This window comes from Camarhynchus parvulus, chromosome 3 (genome assembly GCF_901933205.1).
Source record: "Camarhynchus parvulus chromosome 3, STF_HiC, whole genome shotgun sequence".
Taxonomy (NCBI): domain Eukaryota; kingdom Metazoa; phylum Chordata; class Aves; order Passeriformes; family Thraupidae; genus Camarhynchus; species Camarhynchus parvulus.
Window position 1 is genome coordinate 11984377 of NC_044573.1, and position 19170 is coordinate 12003546.

Genomic DNA, 19170 nt, shown 5'->3' on the forward strand with positions numbered 1-19170 from the left:
ACAAAACTCATGGTTTAGGGTCTCATTTTGTGTGAGGTACAATCTTTAATATCTTATTTTTTTTCTTTAAAACAAGGACTCTGCAAAATGGGGCCAGACTACTCACGCTATTAGGAAAAAAAACCCCAATTTTGCTTAAAATTATGAAAGCTTAAACAGTTGAATAGTAAGAATCCAAATGTTCTCTATGGATCATTTTTCTCCCCAGAAACAGCTACATGGTACTGAAATTCTAGGACATGCACGAACATCAGATTCAAAATTCTGAGTTTTAAATATCCTTTCACTGAAAACATAACATATCCATGTTGTTCTGATAAAAGCAAGGTAAACCATTTTCCAGAAGAAGCCAAGTTTCAAAAAGAATTCAGACTTCTTTGTAACCTTCAGTTACATATCCATGTTAAAAATAGTCATCACCCTAAAAATAGGAAGGAAAAATTCCACTTTGAAGGCAGGTACTAGGTCAATGCTACATATGCAAGGAAAATATGTACATTTCACAGCATTCCATTCTGTGTGCTAGTTTCAGGAGAGCAATGAAGCTCATAAAGTAAAGTGATGCTGCTCAGGAAAATCTGGAGAGCCACAATTAAATAATCCAGCAACTCTGAGGAACAAAGGTAAGAGAATGGAAGAATGAAAACCATGCATGAATGTCTAAAACAAGTAAGTTTAGTTTCTTAGCTTGCAAAGGTATAGCAAACCAGATTTATCACATACAATACATTCAGCACTGTTATAGAGATTGCATGTGTGCTATGGTAAACAAGAAAGCAGCAAAGCTGAAACAAGACAACATTCCCAACTCTCACCTTTTAAAACGTCATGGAATCCATGAAGACTTGCAGCTATGTTTGTAAACACAAAGTTGTAATTTGTCCTAAGGAGTCCTTCTGGTCTTGTACCTAAGAGTAACACATAAGAAGGAAAACAGCAAAACTAAGATTTGAGCATGAATGAAAAAAGTTAGCTTTGAAAATAATTCCGTTTCCTCCTATTAGAACCATTAGCATGGAGTATGAGCCATAACAGATTAATTCACTTAAATTTCCCCTTCAATACCAAATATACATATCTCCAATTCTGGCAGGTGAAAGACTTTCAAGTCCCCTAGTTTTCATTCAGATTTCATAAATATCAATTGTGTTGGTCTCAAAAACCACACATACAGAAAGACATGCTCACAGCTGTAGGAAAGACAATCTGGGCCTTTCTAAAGAGTGAAGACTGAAATAGCCTGAAGCTGTAAAATTATTTTTCTACTGCTATTTACAGGATGCATTTGGAGATAGTTTCCCCACACACATAAACACAAAGGCTTTACCTCATTTTATTAATTTTATTTTACTATTTATTAGCACGACAGTTGTAATAACCATATGAAAACGAAGGGATGGAAGTGATGACTAGTAAGACAACAGTTTATTAACCATTTCATAATTAAGCGGTGACAAAAGGCAGACTGTCAATCATACTATAAAAACCCACAGAAAGCAGTCACAGGGTAGCCAGCCAAGCCAGAACTGACACTTACTTGGTAAGGCCAGAAGACTGACATATGTGTGGAGCTTCTCAAAGACTGCAGTCAACCTTTTCATGTCTCTGTGCAGCTCCATATTTCTAGCTCTTAAAGCAGCTGTGCAAAGAGAAGACTCACACTCTTCTTCCAAACTAGGAATATATGAATTATTTTTTTAAAAGCAAGCAATTGTCTTAAAAATAACAAGCTCACGAGTTTTAGAGCACATAGGTGTTCTCTACCTCCCCAGTGCAAAGCAACAGCAGACCAGGAATTGATTTTGGAAAGGCTAACACAGCAGAGGAACTTAGCAATACATGAAAATTACTGTGTGCAGGGCCACTCCCAGGTGTTTCTGTCACAAGCCAGGAATGATTTACTCTCACAGCAAGGAACTGATTGCAGCAATTTAAGTTTGAAGACTTTTGCCTCTACTACATAAATTCTCTTTTGCTTCCTAAGGAGCACGAGAACAGGTATAAAGGAAACATAAATCAAGGGTTTTTTTCTTCCTTAGTCCAAGCCCTCCTCAAAGCAGTTCTTTGCACCTATAATTCATCTCCCTTCAATCAACTCAGGAACAAAGATTTTCCCAGCAGAAGGGATGTAGACCTAGCCAAGTTTTACTACATTGCTACATTTACTGATTGATGAATTACCCTCAGAAAAGCTCAAGGCATTAACAGCTACAGTGTATAACACCTGAATAGTATCAATGCTATTGAATAACCCTAAGAAACATTAATGAAAGCTTCACTATTTTTAGTCTCATCTGTGAAGGAGGGTGTATGTGGAGGGGCTTTAAAATACATGGGTTTAGTCCTAATGCCTCAAAAAAGCTGTGCCTAATCTCAAGGTTTAGAAAACAACATGCAAAAGAAGCAAGAAAAAATAAATAAACAAGAGAAAAAAAAAAAAGAGTTCAGCCTTTTAAGACAGCAGAGGCCAGAGTATTTTAAGGTTTGACTTAATAATTGAGCTGTAGGTGATGACGGTGCTGCATGCCTGACACAGTGCCTTTAAATTGGATCTATCAAATGAAAGGTACCTTTTTAACTGATAAGGAAGAATCTTTCTTAAAAAGCCCAAGTAGGAAGCTAAATGTTCTGAGAAGGCCTTCAATTTCACAGTTGTTTCCTGAAAGGAAAAAACAATAGGTAAGTGGTTTTGCTCTGTAAAAATCCTTGTGGGTACTAAAAGGAGGAAATCTTACCAGGACTGTCACAGTATCCTCCGTGATGCTCTCGAACAAGTGCAGCATTCCTTCCTCCAGGGGGCGAACATAGGAAGCGTTTTCATGGAGATACTGTGAGAACTGAGGAGACAGAGGCTTTTAAATCGTGCTTGCTGACAGCTCCTGTGAACTCTGCCAAGGTTAACACCTGAACAGGACATTTTGGCCAAGCCCTGTCCCCCTTTAACGATGCCTAAGATGTCAGTAATGAGATACAACAGTCCAGTGATGTACAGCAACCTCCTCTACAGTCAAAAACACACCTTGAGGGAGAGTGAGAAGCACTGGAAGTCCAGGCAAAACCACACCTAGGGCTTTGCCAGGGCATCCAGTCTCATTTCAACTGCCATGCACAGCACACCAAACCCTTGCTTTTTAGTTTTAAACATTCCTGAAATTCCTTCCTCAACTCCATCCAGTTAAGGCTAGATCCATGCACCATTTAGCCACAGAATAAACTATCCCACCTTCCTCCCAAAAGTAGCCTGCCTCCCAGCCTTGTCCATCAGCACAAACATTTGCAAAGCTGTGCTCTGCAAAGTACTGAAGAACTAAACCCAAGTCAAACTGAGAGCAAGAGATGTGTCTTTTCTGTCTTTTCATCTGTGTCCAGCCCAGTTTTCAATACAAGTCAAAGCATGCTTATACTAATGCAAAGCATGGAGCTCCAACTGATCACAGGAGAATTCTTATTCTATGGACCTCATGGACCTGCCTGACTTTGCTAAAAATTGCTTAATTAAATCCTACAGCAAATTTTGCCTTGAAAAAAGCAGACCTGAGAACATAAGGTGTACTCTTACACACAATCAAATGTAACAACACCATCAGCTTTTCATTCTGGTACCTCAGAATCAGAAAGAGCTTCTTCCACAAATTAATACAGGTAGGCAAAAGCAATCCTGGCTTTTATTTTACCCCACAGAAAGATACCTTCACCTCTGATTATTTACACCACAAGAGCAGCTAAAGATCCCAGGCAAACAGAGTACAAGAGATTTAAATTTTCCTTGTGTTATTACAGTGTGGTAACACAGTGTTAACAAGAAGAGTGAGATGCTAAGCTCTGATCCATGCATGCACAAACCTGGGTGGAATTAGGGAAAATTCCTAAATCTAAGAAGGAAGAAATAACACATGCAGAATGCTCCTGGCTTGTGTTGCAAGAGAGAGGACTTGAATTATCCAGCATGATGCTGTAGACCCAGCAGAACCCAGCAATCCAACCCTTAAAGAGAAAAGGAATACTTGAACCTGGCAGGGAATTGTCCACATCTACTTTGAGTGTTTGGTGGGGAAAATAGCTTGAAAGCACCAGACAAGACCTGGAGTTGGGGAAAAATAAATCAGTGCAAGTCTGCTAAGCCACTACCTGACAATTGTTTCATCTTCTCACCATATTAAGGGGATGTTTTTGACCAACTTGGTGGAGCAGCTAAAAATAAAATTAAAAAAAAAATCACACTGAGAACACTTGCCAAGCAAATAGATAAATTAATCAAAAATACAGGAGCAACTACAGCTTCAGTGAGCAATAAAAGATGCTTCAGCACTGGAAAGTCACAGCAAAAGCCCTGAGAAATAGCATGCACTGAGGGAATTAGGCCATGAATACACAATGGGGTAAACTACAAGAGACATAATTACGAAAACAAAGCCTGAACTACTGAATCAGACTCAATTATAAGAAAAGGAAAATGAAATTATGGTTCTGATTAAGTTGCCTGTTTCAGCTGTGCTGAAAAACAATAAAGAAGTGTTAACTAGGAGGTCAGGAAAAAAATCTGTGAGAAGAGATGTCTAGGAAATCTGATTTTATTGCTTTAGTGTAAACTGCACTAGTATCTGAGAATGCAGTCACCACAGTGGGCCATATTAAAAAAAAAGAGACCACTTCTGCCCCAAAAAATCTTAAAGATCACTAAACCACATAATTTTCACAAGAAGGACAGGCCATTCTGAGTGCATTTGGTGGCAGGAGCAAGAAAATGTTCTCAAACTATGCTGAATCTCTGCAGAAGGGTGTTCTTGACTAAATCAGTTGAAACAACTGAGAAGGGAAACAGAAAGGCATTTCTCTAGTGGATAACCACCTTTATAAACATATTTGTTACCTGAAAGGAGATTTATAGGAGGTTTTCCAAAGGACAGGAAAGTTTTGTCATGGTTAACATTGACACCACATGCACTGCAGCCACTTGATCAATGCAAACCACAATTCACCTCAGCACCTTAAGTCTGAGCCCTGGCAACTACTAAACTGAAATTAAGAGACTGAATCATAAAATACTCCCTGCAACTTAAATACTCACAGATCCCCTTAAACAATGAAGTCAACCCTGATCTTAATGCAGTTTGTTCCAAAGCACACATGTATGCATCCCCGCACAAATCCTTGTGCAGAGTTATTTTCTCTAGTTCACAGCATAGAAAAACAAAGTCAAAACATGCAGTTCAACAGCTCTGGATGACACTCTCAAAAATCTTTCCATGGAATTGTGTCAAAAGAGATGAGTCAGATTTCTCATACTAATTTCAATGTGCTTTACAAACTTGAAGCTTCAGAACACTTATAGGAAACATCTTCACACAAGCAGCCCAAAATCAGATTACAAAGCTGTTTTTTGACAAGGGAATAGAGTCCAGGTTCTCACCCTCATGTAAGTCTACCTTTTATCCTTTATTTAATACTACAGCTAAACACTTTAAACACAAGACCAGGTTCTGTCTCAACATCTCCTATGCCCCAGTGCATTAACTAAAACAAGCTCTGTTCAGCAGTGCAATATTTGTGCATTATTATTCTAAAACAAGTCAGTTGAACTTTCAACAGATGCACTTCAAATCAGCAATTAAAAAAGCAAAGCTTTGATTTGATTATCATATTTCTCTTCTAGCAGAGGCACAGGGGAAAAGGATTCTCTGCAGCTACACCTCATCCACGTTCAGAGAATTCATGGAGCAGAAAAGATGTCTCATGCGGCAGGGGCTGGCTCTCAGAAACACACTCACAGCATTCCAGTAAAGGTGGTGCAATTTTCCCTAAGATCAATCACTCACTAAAGTCTAACTAATTGAATACATTTGTAGCTGAAGTGTGTAAACTTTACCTTCTGATTCAAGGGTGATATTGTGTCTGTTGCAGAATCAATGGGGAAGATCTGTACCTTCTGCTCAGTGTATGTGTGGAAGTTCAGGAGAGCTGTTACAAGTTCTTGGACAAAAGCCAGGGCCTGGCCAGCAAGGTCTCTCAGCTTCAGCTGGAAAGACATTTATAAAATGATTGTGTTTGACATGGATCTATTTAAGTAGGAGAAAAAACCCTGTTTGGATACCAAAAATCATTATCAGCAATTTCTTTCTTCTTGTTATTTCAGCCTAAAATACACAACAGCAATTCTTTTTAACTTAATTTTTATTCATAAACTACAGAAGGACACATTGTTCTCTGACAACAAAGTATCTTTTTATTTCACACAACTGGTGATGGTTTGCCTCTGCTGCATTTTTCAAACTTGCAAGCCACAAAAACACTGAGAGGTCAGCACAATTACAGAAACCATGTCTGAAATTTCCAAAGAACAACACACTAATTGCTGACAACAGCTCAATGCCAGGTTGCAAGGAAACCTCAGTTTAATTAGTAAAAAAACAATGATGTTTGCTCCCAGAATTAAAGGTGTCTGCTTCTCTAACCAAGAACACTCAATTCTTATTCTCCTGGACAGAGCAGAGCTGCTGCTCATGAGTAAGGCTGTTTTGTGGCTTCAGTACAGCAGGAAGGTACCAAAAAAATTAAACCAGAATGGAACATAAATTCAAGAGAGAAGAAAACTATTCCCTGTTGGGATTTATGGGAAGAGAATAATGTTGTAGTGACATTTCAGCCAAGAATAACTTATCCTTCAGAGACGTACTCTTAATGCTTCAATGGACTGTTAAATCAGGTCAGTCTTGATTATGGATCTGGGATGGTGGCAAGTAATTAAAGCAGTCATTCTATTCAGCTTGTATATGTTAGTCAGTCATGTAAGGAAGGGAAACACACCCAGCCTGTGCTAATACACCAACATTTTGCCTCCACTGGCAAAGCCAGTCATAAAAATCTGTCCTGGAGTATTTTCAAGACTGAAGATCTTGAAGCATGAGGCTGCCTGACATAGTGCTGGCAGAAGATAGTAAAAGGAGAGAGTTTCCAAGCAGTTATTCAGATTTTTCTTGGAACTCAGGAGCAGCAACCTGAAATTTAAGGTTATTTCCATCACAAAACTGAACAGCAAGTCACCTGCTCTCACAGCAGACATTACTGGGGAAAAGGACTCTTTATAGGCACTTCTGAAGAACGGAGAAAGCAGCTATTTTAAATCTTCCTGCAGCAGCATCTGAATGCACTAACTTGAAGACTTGAGACACACAAGGAAACAGAAAAACCCCACAGTGCTGAAGAGTCCATCCTCAGTGGTAGCAACACAGGAAAATTTTGACTGCACACAGGTTTCTGATTTGCTATTGTAAAAACCCTTAAAATATTCAGCCATTCACAGAATGCTCATTTTTGAATACTGAATAAACAACATTCACAAGGAATCTCATTAAATTACAGCAGTGAACAGAAACTGTTTTCTAAAAACGTTTCAATACATAAGAGTTATTCTGCTGCAAGTAAGAGGTGCTTTGGCAAGAAGTATCCACAAAATGTAAATGAACCATGCAGAGATCTCAAAGTGACATGATTTATTCCTTGAAAGGGCTGTGACTGGTGACAAGTAATGTTACCTAACACAGCATTTTAGTGCACACACCACTGTGCAGTTTACAAGGGCACACATTCTCTAAAGCTCAAGTGATGTGACTGAAAAAACTCAGTTTGAGGGGAAAAGAAATTTAGGATACCAAACCTACCTTTTTCCAACAAAAGACCTCTCAACAAATTTTTAATCAACTTTAAAAATGAAATGCTTCACCTTCTAGCTTACTGAAGGTAGACACAATAATAAAAGAATATTTCTTATAACTTTAATAAGACTCCTTGATGTAACAACAATATACACAAGCTCTTGAGAAGTGCAGAGGCTCTGTGGGCAGAAATGCTCTCAGAAAATCATGGCAGCAGTAAGACAGGCTATCTTCTGCCATTTGAGGTACTAAAATGACTGGTTTTATTTCAGCATCTGTGTAGAAAGCTGTGCAGAGTCACATGAAAGCACAAGAAGCACTTACCTGATTCCTTCTGTTGTGCAATGGTACATTCAGGGCATTGTATCGAGCAGATCCTACAGGACAAAAACTGAGTTTTAAGCACTTGTTAAATTGTGGGGGAGAGACATTTTTTGGTAAATACTAATTTAAAAAAGAAAATTCATTGCAGGGATATTACAGGTTATGTAAGCAATATTAACTAAAGAGATACAAACAATTGACTCAAATAAAGTAGGCCTAAATATCCTCACTTAAGGGTTTCTGTGATTAAGTGGAAGGGAAAGCAGTTCAATACTTGCCTCAGACTGTAAGTCAAATTTAATCATCTGATGACCCTGAATTTGAAAAATAAGAGCAGACTTCTCTTGCCCAAAGAACAATATTCATCACGAACAAGAGTGAAAAAATATTTTAAAAGAAAACACACTTAAAGAATTCAAGATTATCTTCAAATTTCAATTACATGCCAAGGAGGGGCCAAGTAAGACTAATATATTTTTGAATGGTTTCCACATTTTTTAAAGCTCTTGTATACATTTAATATGTTGATAATTTAGACTAAGATGTACTCTCCATTTATTTCAGCATTCTTCTCTAGTCATGAAGTAACCAGAGGGTTATTCAGTTACAAGCAGCCACAATTAGAGGGGCAGAGGGCTATTTGTACCTAGAGAACAGCTTACAAAGTCTTAGAGATTTAAAAGAAGTCACATCCATTCTCAGTTCAGTTGAACAACAACCAGATTAGTTTAAAATTTGCTCACAAAAGAAATTTACAGTTTCTTATTCCTTTTGTGTCATTCACATTTGGCTATTAAGATATGGGAAAAAGTAGTTACATTTAGAGTAAAATAACCCTGTCCAAAATTATTGAATCCTATTTCTAACTAAATGCTTCAGGAAAGTTTTCCTGCTCTGTAAATCATGCTTAGCAGTCATTTGATTGTTACTGAAATTAGCTGCTAGTTACATTTGAAGCCAACTACAGGGTCTATAGGAAGACAGCTGGAATCCACAGCAAACAAACATCTGACTTCCACTGATCTATCACTAAAGAAATGTTCTCTGTTTGCACTGTTTTCTACTACACAAGCAAAGGCATAAAGCTATGGCAGCTGAGTGAGCAGATAAATTATTTTATCAAAGTTCTTGCTACAATGATAAGCACCTAAAAAAATGCAAGCTAAAGAAGCCAGAGAAGCAGAAATAGGCAGCAGATGCCAGGCAAAGTGAGAGAAGTGAAAAGGATCCCAACTCTAGGCACCAGCACCTCAGTATGATGAGCTGTATGGGAGTCAACATTTCCTGCAGAGATGATGATCTGGTGTTCCTAAGCCAAGACTCACTGGATTGCCAAACCAGTGGAGAGCTTGGCACACTCACCCCTGCAACACCTGCCAGATCAGCTTTTAGAGAACCTAAGGCTACTTAAAACATTGTCAGCAGGTTTTAAACTGAATAAAAAATGCTAAAGCCACCAATGAAACATACAAGAAATTCAAAAGCCTCTTTTCACTTCTCTGGTCCTTCACTACTTTCAGCCTTTTCACTATTCCAGGCCCTTCTCTTGAAGGGTCCAGCAGAGTCCAGGCAGTGCCTGCCCAGCCTTGTGTTCAGCTCTTTAGGAAAGCACACAGTGCACAGCAGCACATACTAACCCATGCTTGTACCAAAGCCATGCAAAGGCTGAGCACTCCTAACTCCAGGGGCTCCTCTGCACTTCAGCTGATCTAGCAGCAGTTGGAAAGGAAGCAGAAAAACATTGCTTCAGGTAAAAGTCCCCAGGTCCAAAGGGCTTTTTTCCCCATGAAGGGACAAACAAGCCTAAGACGGCCTTCAGGTATGAACTACTCTGTGTGTTTTCTGATCAATGAGACAGAAATTCCCCACCAGTAATAAGTGCAGACCATTACTGATGCAATATCTATGCAGCCACCAGTTTTCCCCCACCTTATCTTACTGCACCTCTTGAATATACCCTGCCAAAAATAATACTCTTTGAGATGAGTATCCAATCTTTATGGACCAGCCATTAAATTGACTGTGTTCCTTCATCATTTACAATATTCTGTCAACACTAAATAAGACAAGTGGCAAATCACTCAAAAGCCTTCAAAAGTTTCAATTTTCATTATACATATAAAGACTTGGTATTTTAGAATTACTGAAGACGACCATGACAAGTATCAGGAATACTTACTACAGTTACCTCCAAGTGTCTGTTCAGATGTCCAACATTTCTTACAGCTAATACATTTTAATTCAGAAGGAGTACTCCCTCCAGATGGATACCCAAAAAAAAAAAATCAAACAAGATACCCAGACCAAGGCAATACGTACTTGTGTCATTAAAAGGTACTTTTTCATTAATTATGCATAGAGATTCTTCCAGTCTACTGCCCAAAGCTGCTTGAAGATTCTTTAGCTGTTGCTGGCTAAATAACAAAGAGACAAACGAAAAACCACACACACACACACATTGTAAACCTTTACAATTTCATCTGTATCACCAACACCATATCTCACTAGAGGCATCCCTTGAGTGTATAGGTATCTGTCTCCTTCTAGAAGTTAGACAGAACAAATAGAGTGGGAGTCATTTGTCCTCTTTTATCTCATATTTAACACAACATTGAATCCTAATCCCTAACAAAAGCAATGAAAGTTACCATAAACTTGTAAATCCTAAATTCCCGAGATGCTCCATTTACCTCAGAGTTAAAATCCACCTTATTTCCTTATAGTGCAACTATTATATAAGCTATATGAAGGCATTCTTTTCTACTAGAATTTGGATGGGAAGGTAAAAGGGCGTCCAAACTAGTTACTATGCATCCAATGCAGTATTCCAATAAGCAGTTAATGAGTTGTCAATAATTCAATTAACCATGTCACATCGCTATTTGAGATATCTCAAAAGTTTTTCAAAACCCATATTTAAACATTGCCATGATACTGTCTGTTCTGACAAGACTTGACAATTATGTTCCTGATGCATTCTCAAGTGATTTTTCTCTAAATTTTCTTCATTTGCATTTGACTGTGCATGTACATGTGAACCTAAGTAATTAAGATTACTAATAAAATGAGAATAGATTGCTGAGATGAACAGTAACATGTTCCAGCATTATATACATATATCTACAAAGAACACTCCATTATTGATTCAGACCAAATTCCACACCTTACCCAACTTAGGCCCCCAAATTCTTCACTGTTTTGCTTCCTGTTTGACATCTAGAACTCCTGCACATGTAGTGGAGGGTGGGGGAAAGGTGTCAAAGTGACACGTTTTTTCTTTTCTTACAATATTTGACACACAGAAACTTAGCAACTCTAACAAAGCAAAATAATCCAAAATAGACAAGGGAGATATGAAGAAACTGGTCAATAGGTAGCTCATGCACATTAACAAATCTTTTTCTTGGAGAGCAGCTCCATAATTGCATAGAAACTGTACAGCAGGTACTGCAGCAGCCCTGAGCATGCTAGAAACTGAATTCCTAGACAAACTGCAAATGTACTGATATTTCCTTTTCAGACCTAGAGGAATGACAAACAAGTAGTTTGACATGTTTTGCCTTACATTCTGCCCTTTAATTTTCAAAGCATGCAGGCTGTCAAGTCCCATATCCTCTGGCTTTTCCGAGTAAAGTGTGGGTGTCAGAGGCAAATGGATCTCTTCCCCTGACAAAGCAGGGAAACAGAAGGGCAGTATTCTCAGAGACACATCCTGCCATGTGTTCAACAGACAGTGATTTCAGTGTCTAAAATGAAGTGTCAGGCTTTATTACTTTTAAAAACTTAATACAGTATAACTTAAAATTAGTAGGGGTAACTTTTTACAATGACATCAATTACCCAGTCACCATAGAACATGAGAGACAAAGCCTGAACTGACTAGTAGCAGATTAAAACTAAAGCTTTTCAAACACCATAAAAAAAGCAAACAGCAGCCAAACACAGCTTTCCTCCTCTTTTGCAAGTCATTTTTAGTGAAACGCTGACTTGTATTAGTGGAGTTATTGGATACAAGTATCTGCACATCTATTGACATAATTAAAACACACACTTGAGGGTTACCATGTGAAAGAAGGAACTCTGCATCTGATCATTCACTATACATCTTATTCATTACATTAAAGATCTGTACTGCACATGTATCTTCTAAAAAATGCAGTTTAATGAACTTCAGAGAAATGCACCCTAATTTCATTTGGGCCGCAGTCCTCAACTGCTACAACTTGTCTTCAAGACAATGGAAATATTCCAAAACTAACAATATCATTCCCTGATAAAAACTTTCAAATATTCCAGCTGAGAACACTATACCTGAAGAAAAAAAAATTGTTCAGGAAACTTTTGCAGTGAAGGGGGATTTATGAAACTCTTTTCCATCAGTTCTCTCAGCATATGTTACTCAAACTCTGTTCTTAGAAGCAGTTTTTACAAACTCACATATCTTTGTTTCATACAAGTTTTTACTTTCTGTGGTTTTCAATTACAAATAAATTCCTCAAACTTTCATCAACATAGTGGTATTGAAAAAGCTTGGAGACAAAACTGCTCTTACTGAAAGCAGAAATTGTCTAGTGGAATTGTCTGGTTCCATACATAGCAAAGGAAAAGGGGGGCTTGACCTGCACTGCTCACATTTGTTCTCATGATAATACAAATTGAGTTTTATCAAAGTCTTTCAACTAAACCCCTTTTTAAAATGTTATTATTCTTAAAAAACAATCCAGTTAATGTTTCACAGCAATTATTTCTTTACATCAATGAAATAAAGCCACTTACCATTCTTCAGTTCGAAGCCTACAGTCCTTAGCTTCTCTTTCTAGTGTCTGAGACTTGATCTTTATGCAAGAAGATAATCTCACAATGTAAGTGCTGACACAGCAAGACATTGCATTTCAAAACTTTTCAAACTTGCAAGCAAGAGGAAAAACTCCTTACTTCTAGTTTGGCTTTATCATTCTGCAGCTTTTCTATGGTCTCTGTGTATTTCTTTGTTAAGCTGTCCACCACAGCTTGGTGTTGGGCAGCATCTGTTTCCAAAACCTCCAGTCTGCTCCTCAGCTCTGCTTCTAAACGTTTGTGCTGCTCATCTGCTTCAAAGAACTACAGGAAGGAAAGAAAAGCTCTTTTAAAAAGCTTCATTTTACTATTGAATCCAGTCCTTTAAGTTACTCCAGTTTCATTAGGCAGATCAGGTTAACAGCAATTACCAGTTCTCAGACAAACAGAAAATTTATTTCATTTACAGAGAAAGGATTCAGGAAAGTTTTGTAAGAGTAATCATTCTTTAAATATATTGCTGACTAATAGCAAGCACACAAAAAACTGAACTTGAGCCAAAAGGTTTTTCTCAAGTTTTCTAAAGTGAAATGCATTCCACTTTGGGGAAGTAGCTCTTAATTAAGGCAACTTGAAGAAAGTATTTTAAACTTTAAAGCAATTCTGAAACAGTAAATGAACTAATAAGAAATTTCCTATCAGTACCAGGCTATTTTCAGTAGGGCAGCTGTCACCAAAAATTAAAAATCTGAATGAGAAAACACATATTATGTGATTCCACACACTGTCTTAAGAATCCAAAATCAAAATACTTGATTTGCCTAGGGAACATCTTTATAAACAATCTGATCTAATCTACTGCTTTGCATACAACTAATCTTCTAAACCCACCAGTTTTTAGACAGCACTTTACTTTCCATATCCTTGGTTGTAACACCAGTTCTCTGAACCAACAATAAAGGCAAAACACAATTTCACTCACAAGTATATGCAGTCGTTCATTTTCTTCTATTTTCTTCTGAAGATCTTCATTGAAGACACTTTTCTGTTCTTGACTCAGCTGAGATGAGGATTCTACACTTTTCTAAAAGAGTCAAAATGCACTCATTATCTCCAAGTCCCACGTTTGTGAGAACAGCTCCCACAGGTAATTCCCAGAGGGGCACACCAGGAGATGTCCTGCTGACACTGACTGACACATCAAAAGTGTGAATATTGCACTCAGCACCAGCCTCAAGGCAGCACACTTTCCTTCACACCCCTGTGACCCTGCCTGGGGAAAGCCTCCACTCCATTCACACTCACAGGGAATCAATCAATCACTGGGATGGGCAGCAGCCCACCTGAATTCACTGGGATCCTGCATGATCCCATGCAATCAGCAATCCCAAACCCTCCATACCCAGCTCAGCTGGTTTGCTAGCTGTGTGTAAGGCACATGTGTGCCCAGGTGTAAGGCAGGCTGCTCTCAGCAGGCTGCAGCACAAGGTGCCATGGAAGCACAGGCTCTTCCCTTCCCACCAACCACATACACCCCTCTGCCTGTTTTCTCATTTTCCACTTATTTAATCCAAAAGACTCAGACCATCACTGAATCCCACATACCACACTGCTGAGGAAAGGTATTATCTCCAAACACAGGGGAGACTCTATGCATTTAAACTCAAAACCAAACCTCAAGAACTAGGGATATGCAGGGCAGATAAGTCACCTCTGTGTTTGATGCCAGCCTGTGAACTCCACCTGAGATATGGGCACATGTTCTGCTCCTTCTAAAGGGATTGCACTCTGACACAGATCAGGGAACTAAAGCTGTGCATTTTAACAGGAAAGAAACTCAGTGGCAATTGTTTGTAAAGCTACTAAAGACAGGCTGATGTCCTTGAAAATTTGGAAACACAGCTAGCAAAACAGTAACTTACACAGTTTGAAATAAAAGAACAGAAGGGTAAAACTGCATTGGACAGAACAATCTATTGTGGTGCATGAATAATGTAGTCAGAAGCACTGTGCTTGTCAAGGAATTGGGCAGCAGAAGAATGGGCAAGAGTTTAGGGGAAAAGTAAGGAGGATGACCATATTACTAATCAATTGAATGATTTCTTTAAAGCCAGTCTTGATAACTACAGCACATTGAGAAAAGACAGCACCAAAAAGAAAAGACAGCAGTAATTAAGAGGGAGTTTCTTCATGAGGAAAGCAGCAAGAGATGCTTGAGAATTAAGAATTACTCCAGTCCAAGCACACCACCTCTGGAATTGTGATGTTACCTACAGAAGGCACAGTTGGTCTTAGAATATGACATCACAAGGTTTAATCAGCAAGCATTCTGGCAGAAAAGATCACAGTGTTGAAATCATTCTGTCATTTTGAAATAACAAAGAATACAAGCTAAAAATTTAGATTTCAAAGCATTTGACAAGATTCACATAGAAAAGCTATGATCACAGGCTGAAGAGTTAACTACCAACATCAAAATTACAAAGCAAAGAGGTGGGGATGGGAAATGAGGAGTGATCAGCTTTCTGCAGAGCAGCTGACTAACCATAGAGCTCCAAAGTATTTCCCACTTTTTTGAACACTTAATAAATATCCATAAAAGAAGACAGCAATTCAGCATCAGTCAGCTGACAGACTAGAAGAGTAGAGAACTACACAGCATGCAATATATATCTCAATGCCTGTTTTATGGGTATTTTCACTCACATCAGGTAAAATAACACAAGTTCTGACAAGAATATTCAGCTCAACCCTTGACACAAAATACCTACTGCTTAAACTCAGGATAAGGCTTTGACAGGTGAGGAGCAGACAGCTGCTAAGCAAGTTTTTTTTGCCCTCAGCACATACCTTGTTCTTTTTGCCCCGAGTTTCACTTAATGCAAGTTCATCCTGAAGTAGCTCCACCCGCTTGGCAAGCTGCTGATTTCGAAAGGTCAAGCTGTCCATTTCTTGTTGCAGTTTCCTCAGGGACTGATCCTTCATCTTCAATTGTTCCTGAATGACAAAAAAAAAATTTAAATCATCACTTTTTTTTTACCTGCTAAAAACAAGAACAAGTTAGAAAATTGCTACACTTTTGAAACACTGAAGAGATAGAAAGTATCATTTCTGAACTAAAAAAGTGTATTTCACTTCCTTGAGCTGGTCACAGATCATACCCAAGTAGCTATTTAATTCTATAATTATCAAGAATCAAACTTCCCCTTTTACAAACTCAGCACTCACAGAGAACAACAGGCTAGCTGCAAAACAGGAATTCTTTTACTAAAATCAAGGCCCCTCTTCATTCTTTTATTGACATTACTTTTTAATAAAAAGTAACCCAATCTACTTATTTTGTCACAGCTTAATACACCTGACACGAGCAGTTTTTAGAGATTACCTTCAGTGAGGCAGAGTTTGCTTGCTCATCTACAACTCCTTTTTTCAGGACTTGGTTCTGAGCACGAAGCTGAAAAACAAGAGATGCCAGTAACTATTCATGACAGCAGAATGAACAAAAGCCATCCATGAGAAAGTGCAGAAAGCATCACATTCTCTCAGGAGAGTGCCAGGAGTGAATGCTTTTTCAAGTATTCCCATCAGGCAGATAGCAGTGGTATCAGGTTGAAAAGGCATCCAATTCATATCCTGACTTGCCAAAGAACAAGAAGTAACTATACCATCTGAACATTTTGCTCAAACAGAACAGAATTCTTACTCAATAAATACCCTTGGATACCAGTTACTTAAACATAGTTAACATTTGAAGAACTAGGAACAACTATGAAAAAGTTGCAACCTCTTCCTTGACTAATGAAGTTCTTGGTCATATTCAGGGCTATTTCTATCCCTCCCCTCTTCTTCCCAAAAATGTTTACAACCAGTTCTGGAAGAGAAGCAGGACTCATAAAGTCAAAAATCTGAATCAATTCAAGAGGAGTCTAACGCAAAATTACTTATTACCAGTGGCAGCAGATGATCCAGAGAGAACAGAGTGACATAAAAAGCATACAAGGAAAAGCCCTCTAAGCCTTACTTACACAGTATCCAAAATCTGAGCTAAAATCACTGCAGTGAAAAGTGATACTCAAGAAATCTATTTCCCACAGAGTCATTCCACAGAGTACATCTACCCTGCAGCAATGAGGATACTGACACTTCCATCTTCCCATTCCTTGAAAATTGCTGGATCCTGGTTTCTTCAAAGGCAGTTTGCATTCATTTGACATGTGTGAGTCCAGCTGTTGCAGATATAAATTAAAAGGGTTTGTGCAGGTATCTGGCAGGTGCATAAAAGGCAAGACTCAGTGTAAAACAGCAGTGGCTCATTGTTTCAGTGTGAGGACTGAGTGTGTTTGAAAGGTCAGAAGTCACTGCTCAGCACAGCTGCTTCCCCTGCAGTGTTCCCACTGTGCTGCTCAGGCATCACAAAGGCAAGACAAGAAACCTCCCAGAGCACACAGAAAAACTTCCAAGCACAGGTTTCCCTAGCAAGAAGGAGCAGTGGAGTTTTCCACTCCGTGCCATAGCTGCTACTGCAGGGACATGTGAGGAGCAGAGAATGAAGCAGCTCAGTCCTGCTGCACCCACAGACCCAGCTGAGGTGGGACCCACACAGGCTGCCACAAAGCTGCCTTGAATATTCCTTCAGGAGAGAAGGAAGCTGCAGCTTGTGTGTTTTCAGAGTTTCTTCTCCTCCTCATCCTCCTTCTGAACTGTCCGTGAATGAAGACGAAAAGCAATCCTTTGGCAGGGAATTCCCTCAGCACTGCTTGAGTCTGTCAAACTCCTGCCCACCTTTCTCCATGGCTTTCAGAGCACCTTTAGGTGAGCAGGCTACTCCAGGGCTACTCTCCATTTCCACCTGCACACAACAGGCAGCCAACAAAAAAGAGAAGAGGGCTCCGCAAAGGGGAGACCCATAATGAGCTGGACTGCATGAGAAATGGGATGAGATGAAAAAAAAATAGTTCTAGCAAAGGAGAAATGGCACGGGCTGAGAAGTGCATGGTGAAGCTCAAAGAAAGCTTCTAGGCACCATGATACTAAAAGAAAGGATCCAGCAGCAGGAACTTTTGGAAGCTATAGTCAGAAGTCCACATTTCCAATGCTCATTCAGGAATCAAGCACCAAAATCCCTCCATTACCTCATCCTCAGCCACTACTGATCTCCAAGGAATAACAGAGCCTCTGTATAAACCAAGGCATGTGAATTCTGTGACCTACAAAGCTGCAAAGCAAATTAAATGTTTTTGAAACTATTTTGTGGCAGCATTAAAAGGCTATCTATCTGTGAACTATTTAGATGCTACACATGGTGTTTTTGCAACAGTTCCAAGGAGAAGAGTGTTTAAGAGACATGGTTCTGTAAGCTGGGAGAAGTGGAGAAGTGTCAAACACAGACAAGTGCTTTGTGCCAGTTGCTGATGTGGGTCTGCACAAAAAGTGCTGCTTTTCTTCCCCAAGGCTGTTGGAGGACTCTGCCACTCAAGACCAAGAATCTCCTCTTCCTTTCAGTGAAGAAGAAAGAATGAAAGGCTCTGTACTAAGCAAGGCTCCACTATTTCACCAGTCATTTCAGGTCGCTTGGAAAGGAAAGGCATCCTCCACTATGGGCTACACATCTCTGCAAGCCCTGTGCTAAGCAGCACCAGAAACGGGATGCAAAATCACCTAGGGCAGAAAAAGGGGGACAGACAGGAGGCAAACGTGGAAGCAAATGTCCTGCTCGCTCCCGCACCCGGGAGCTCAGCGGGGGGAGCACGGCCGGCACCGGAGCAAATGTTCACCGCCAAGCGGGCAAAACCAGGGCCCGAGCCCGCCTGGAAGCGGGGAGCAAGGGAAGCACTGCCAGCGTCAGTGCCCCGGCACAGCCGAGCCCGGCGTGGGCACGGCAGCACGTCCTGCACACGGGGCCGTTTAGCCGCGCTCCCCCGGCACCCGCAAACCCGCACCCCCCGCCTCACGTCCGGGAGAGGCACCCCCGGCATCCCGCGCTCCCGCGGAAAGCAGCGCTGCAGCCCCGGCACTGCGGGCCCCGCTGGTGCCCGGTACCTTGGAGTACTCCTGGGCCAGCTTCTGGTACTTCCCCTGCAGCTCCGCCGCCGCCGCCATCTCCGCCCCGCCGGCTCGGCCGCGCTCGGCTCGGCCGGACTCGGGCGGGCTCGGCCGGACTCGGGCGCTCCCGCCGGCCCCGCACGCCCGCGAATGGCAAGACGCACTTCCGGGTTCAGGGCGGCGGGAACGCGGTGACGTAACCGCGCCGTGCGCGAGGCGGCGGGGGCGGAGCTTTAGGCCGCCGGCGCCGCCATCTTGACGCAACTTCCAAGATGGCGGCGGGAAGGGGGCGCGGTTGCGGGGGGGTAGAGTGGTCTTGGTCACGTGACACCGGCGAGGCCCCCCCGGCAACGTTGCCTCGGCAACGGGCTACGGG

General features: G+C 40.4%; 1 protein-coding gene across 1 annotated transcript in view; it reads right to left on the reverse strand.

Moving 5' to 3' along the window:
• The window catches only part of PPP1R21 (protein phosphatase 1 regulatory subunit 21), a 31662-nt gene extending 12705 nt beyond the window's left edge, over positions 1-18957 (reverse strand). The window contains exons 1-13 of the mRNA XM_030945823.1: positions 18792-18957; positions 16138-16206; positions 15603-15749; positions 13735-13836; positions 12912-13076; positions 12753-12811; positions 10296-10390; positions 7977-8029; positions 5867-6016; positions 2736-2837; positions 2571-2659; positions 1538-1674; positions 816-908 (exon numbers count right to left, since the gene is read on the reverse strand). Of these exons, the coding sequence (XP_030801683.1) occupies positions 816-908; positions 1538-1674; positions 2571-2659; positions 2736-2837; positions 5867-6016; positions 7977-8029; positions 10296-10390; positions 12753-12811; positions 12912-13076; positions 13735-13836; positions 15603-15749; positions 16138-16206; positions 18792-18851 (1321 nt within the window). The 5' untranslated portion in view covers positions 18852-18957. The remainder of the gene's footprint in view (positions 1-815; positions 909-1537; positions 1675-2570; positions 2660-2735; positions 2838-5866; positions 6017-7976; positions 8030-10295; positions 10391-12752; positions 12812-12911; positions 13077-13734; positions 13837-15602; positions 15750-16137; positions 16207-18791) is intronic.
• Between the last annotated feature and the right edge of the window lie 213 nt (positions 18958-19170).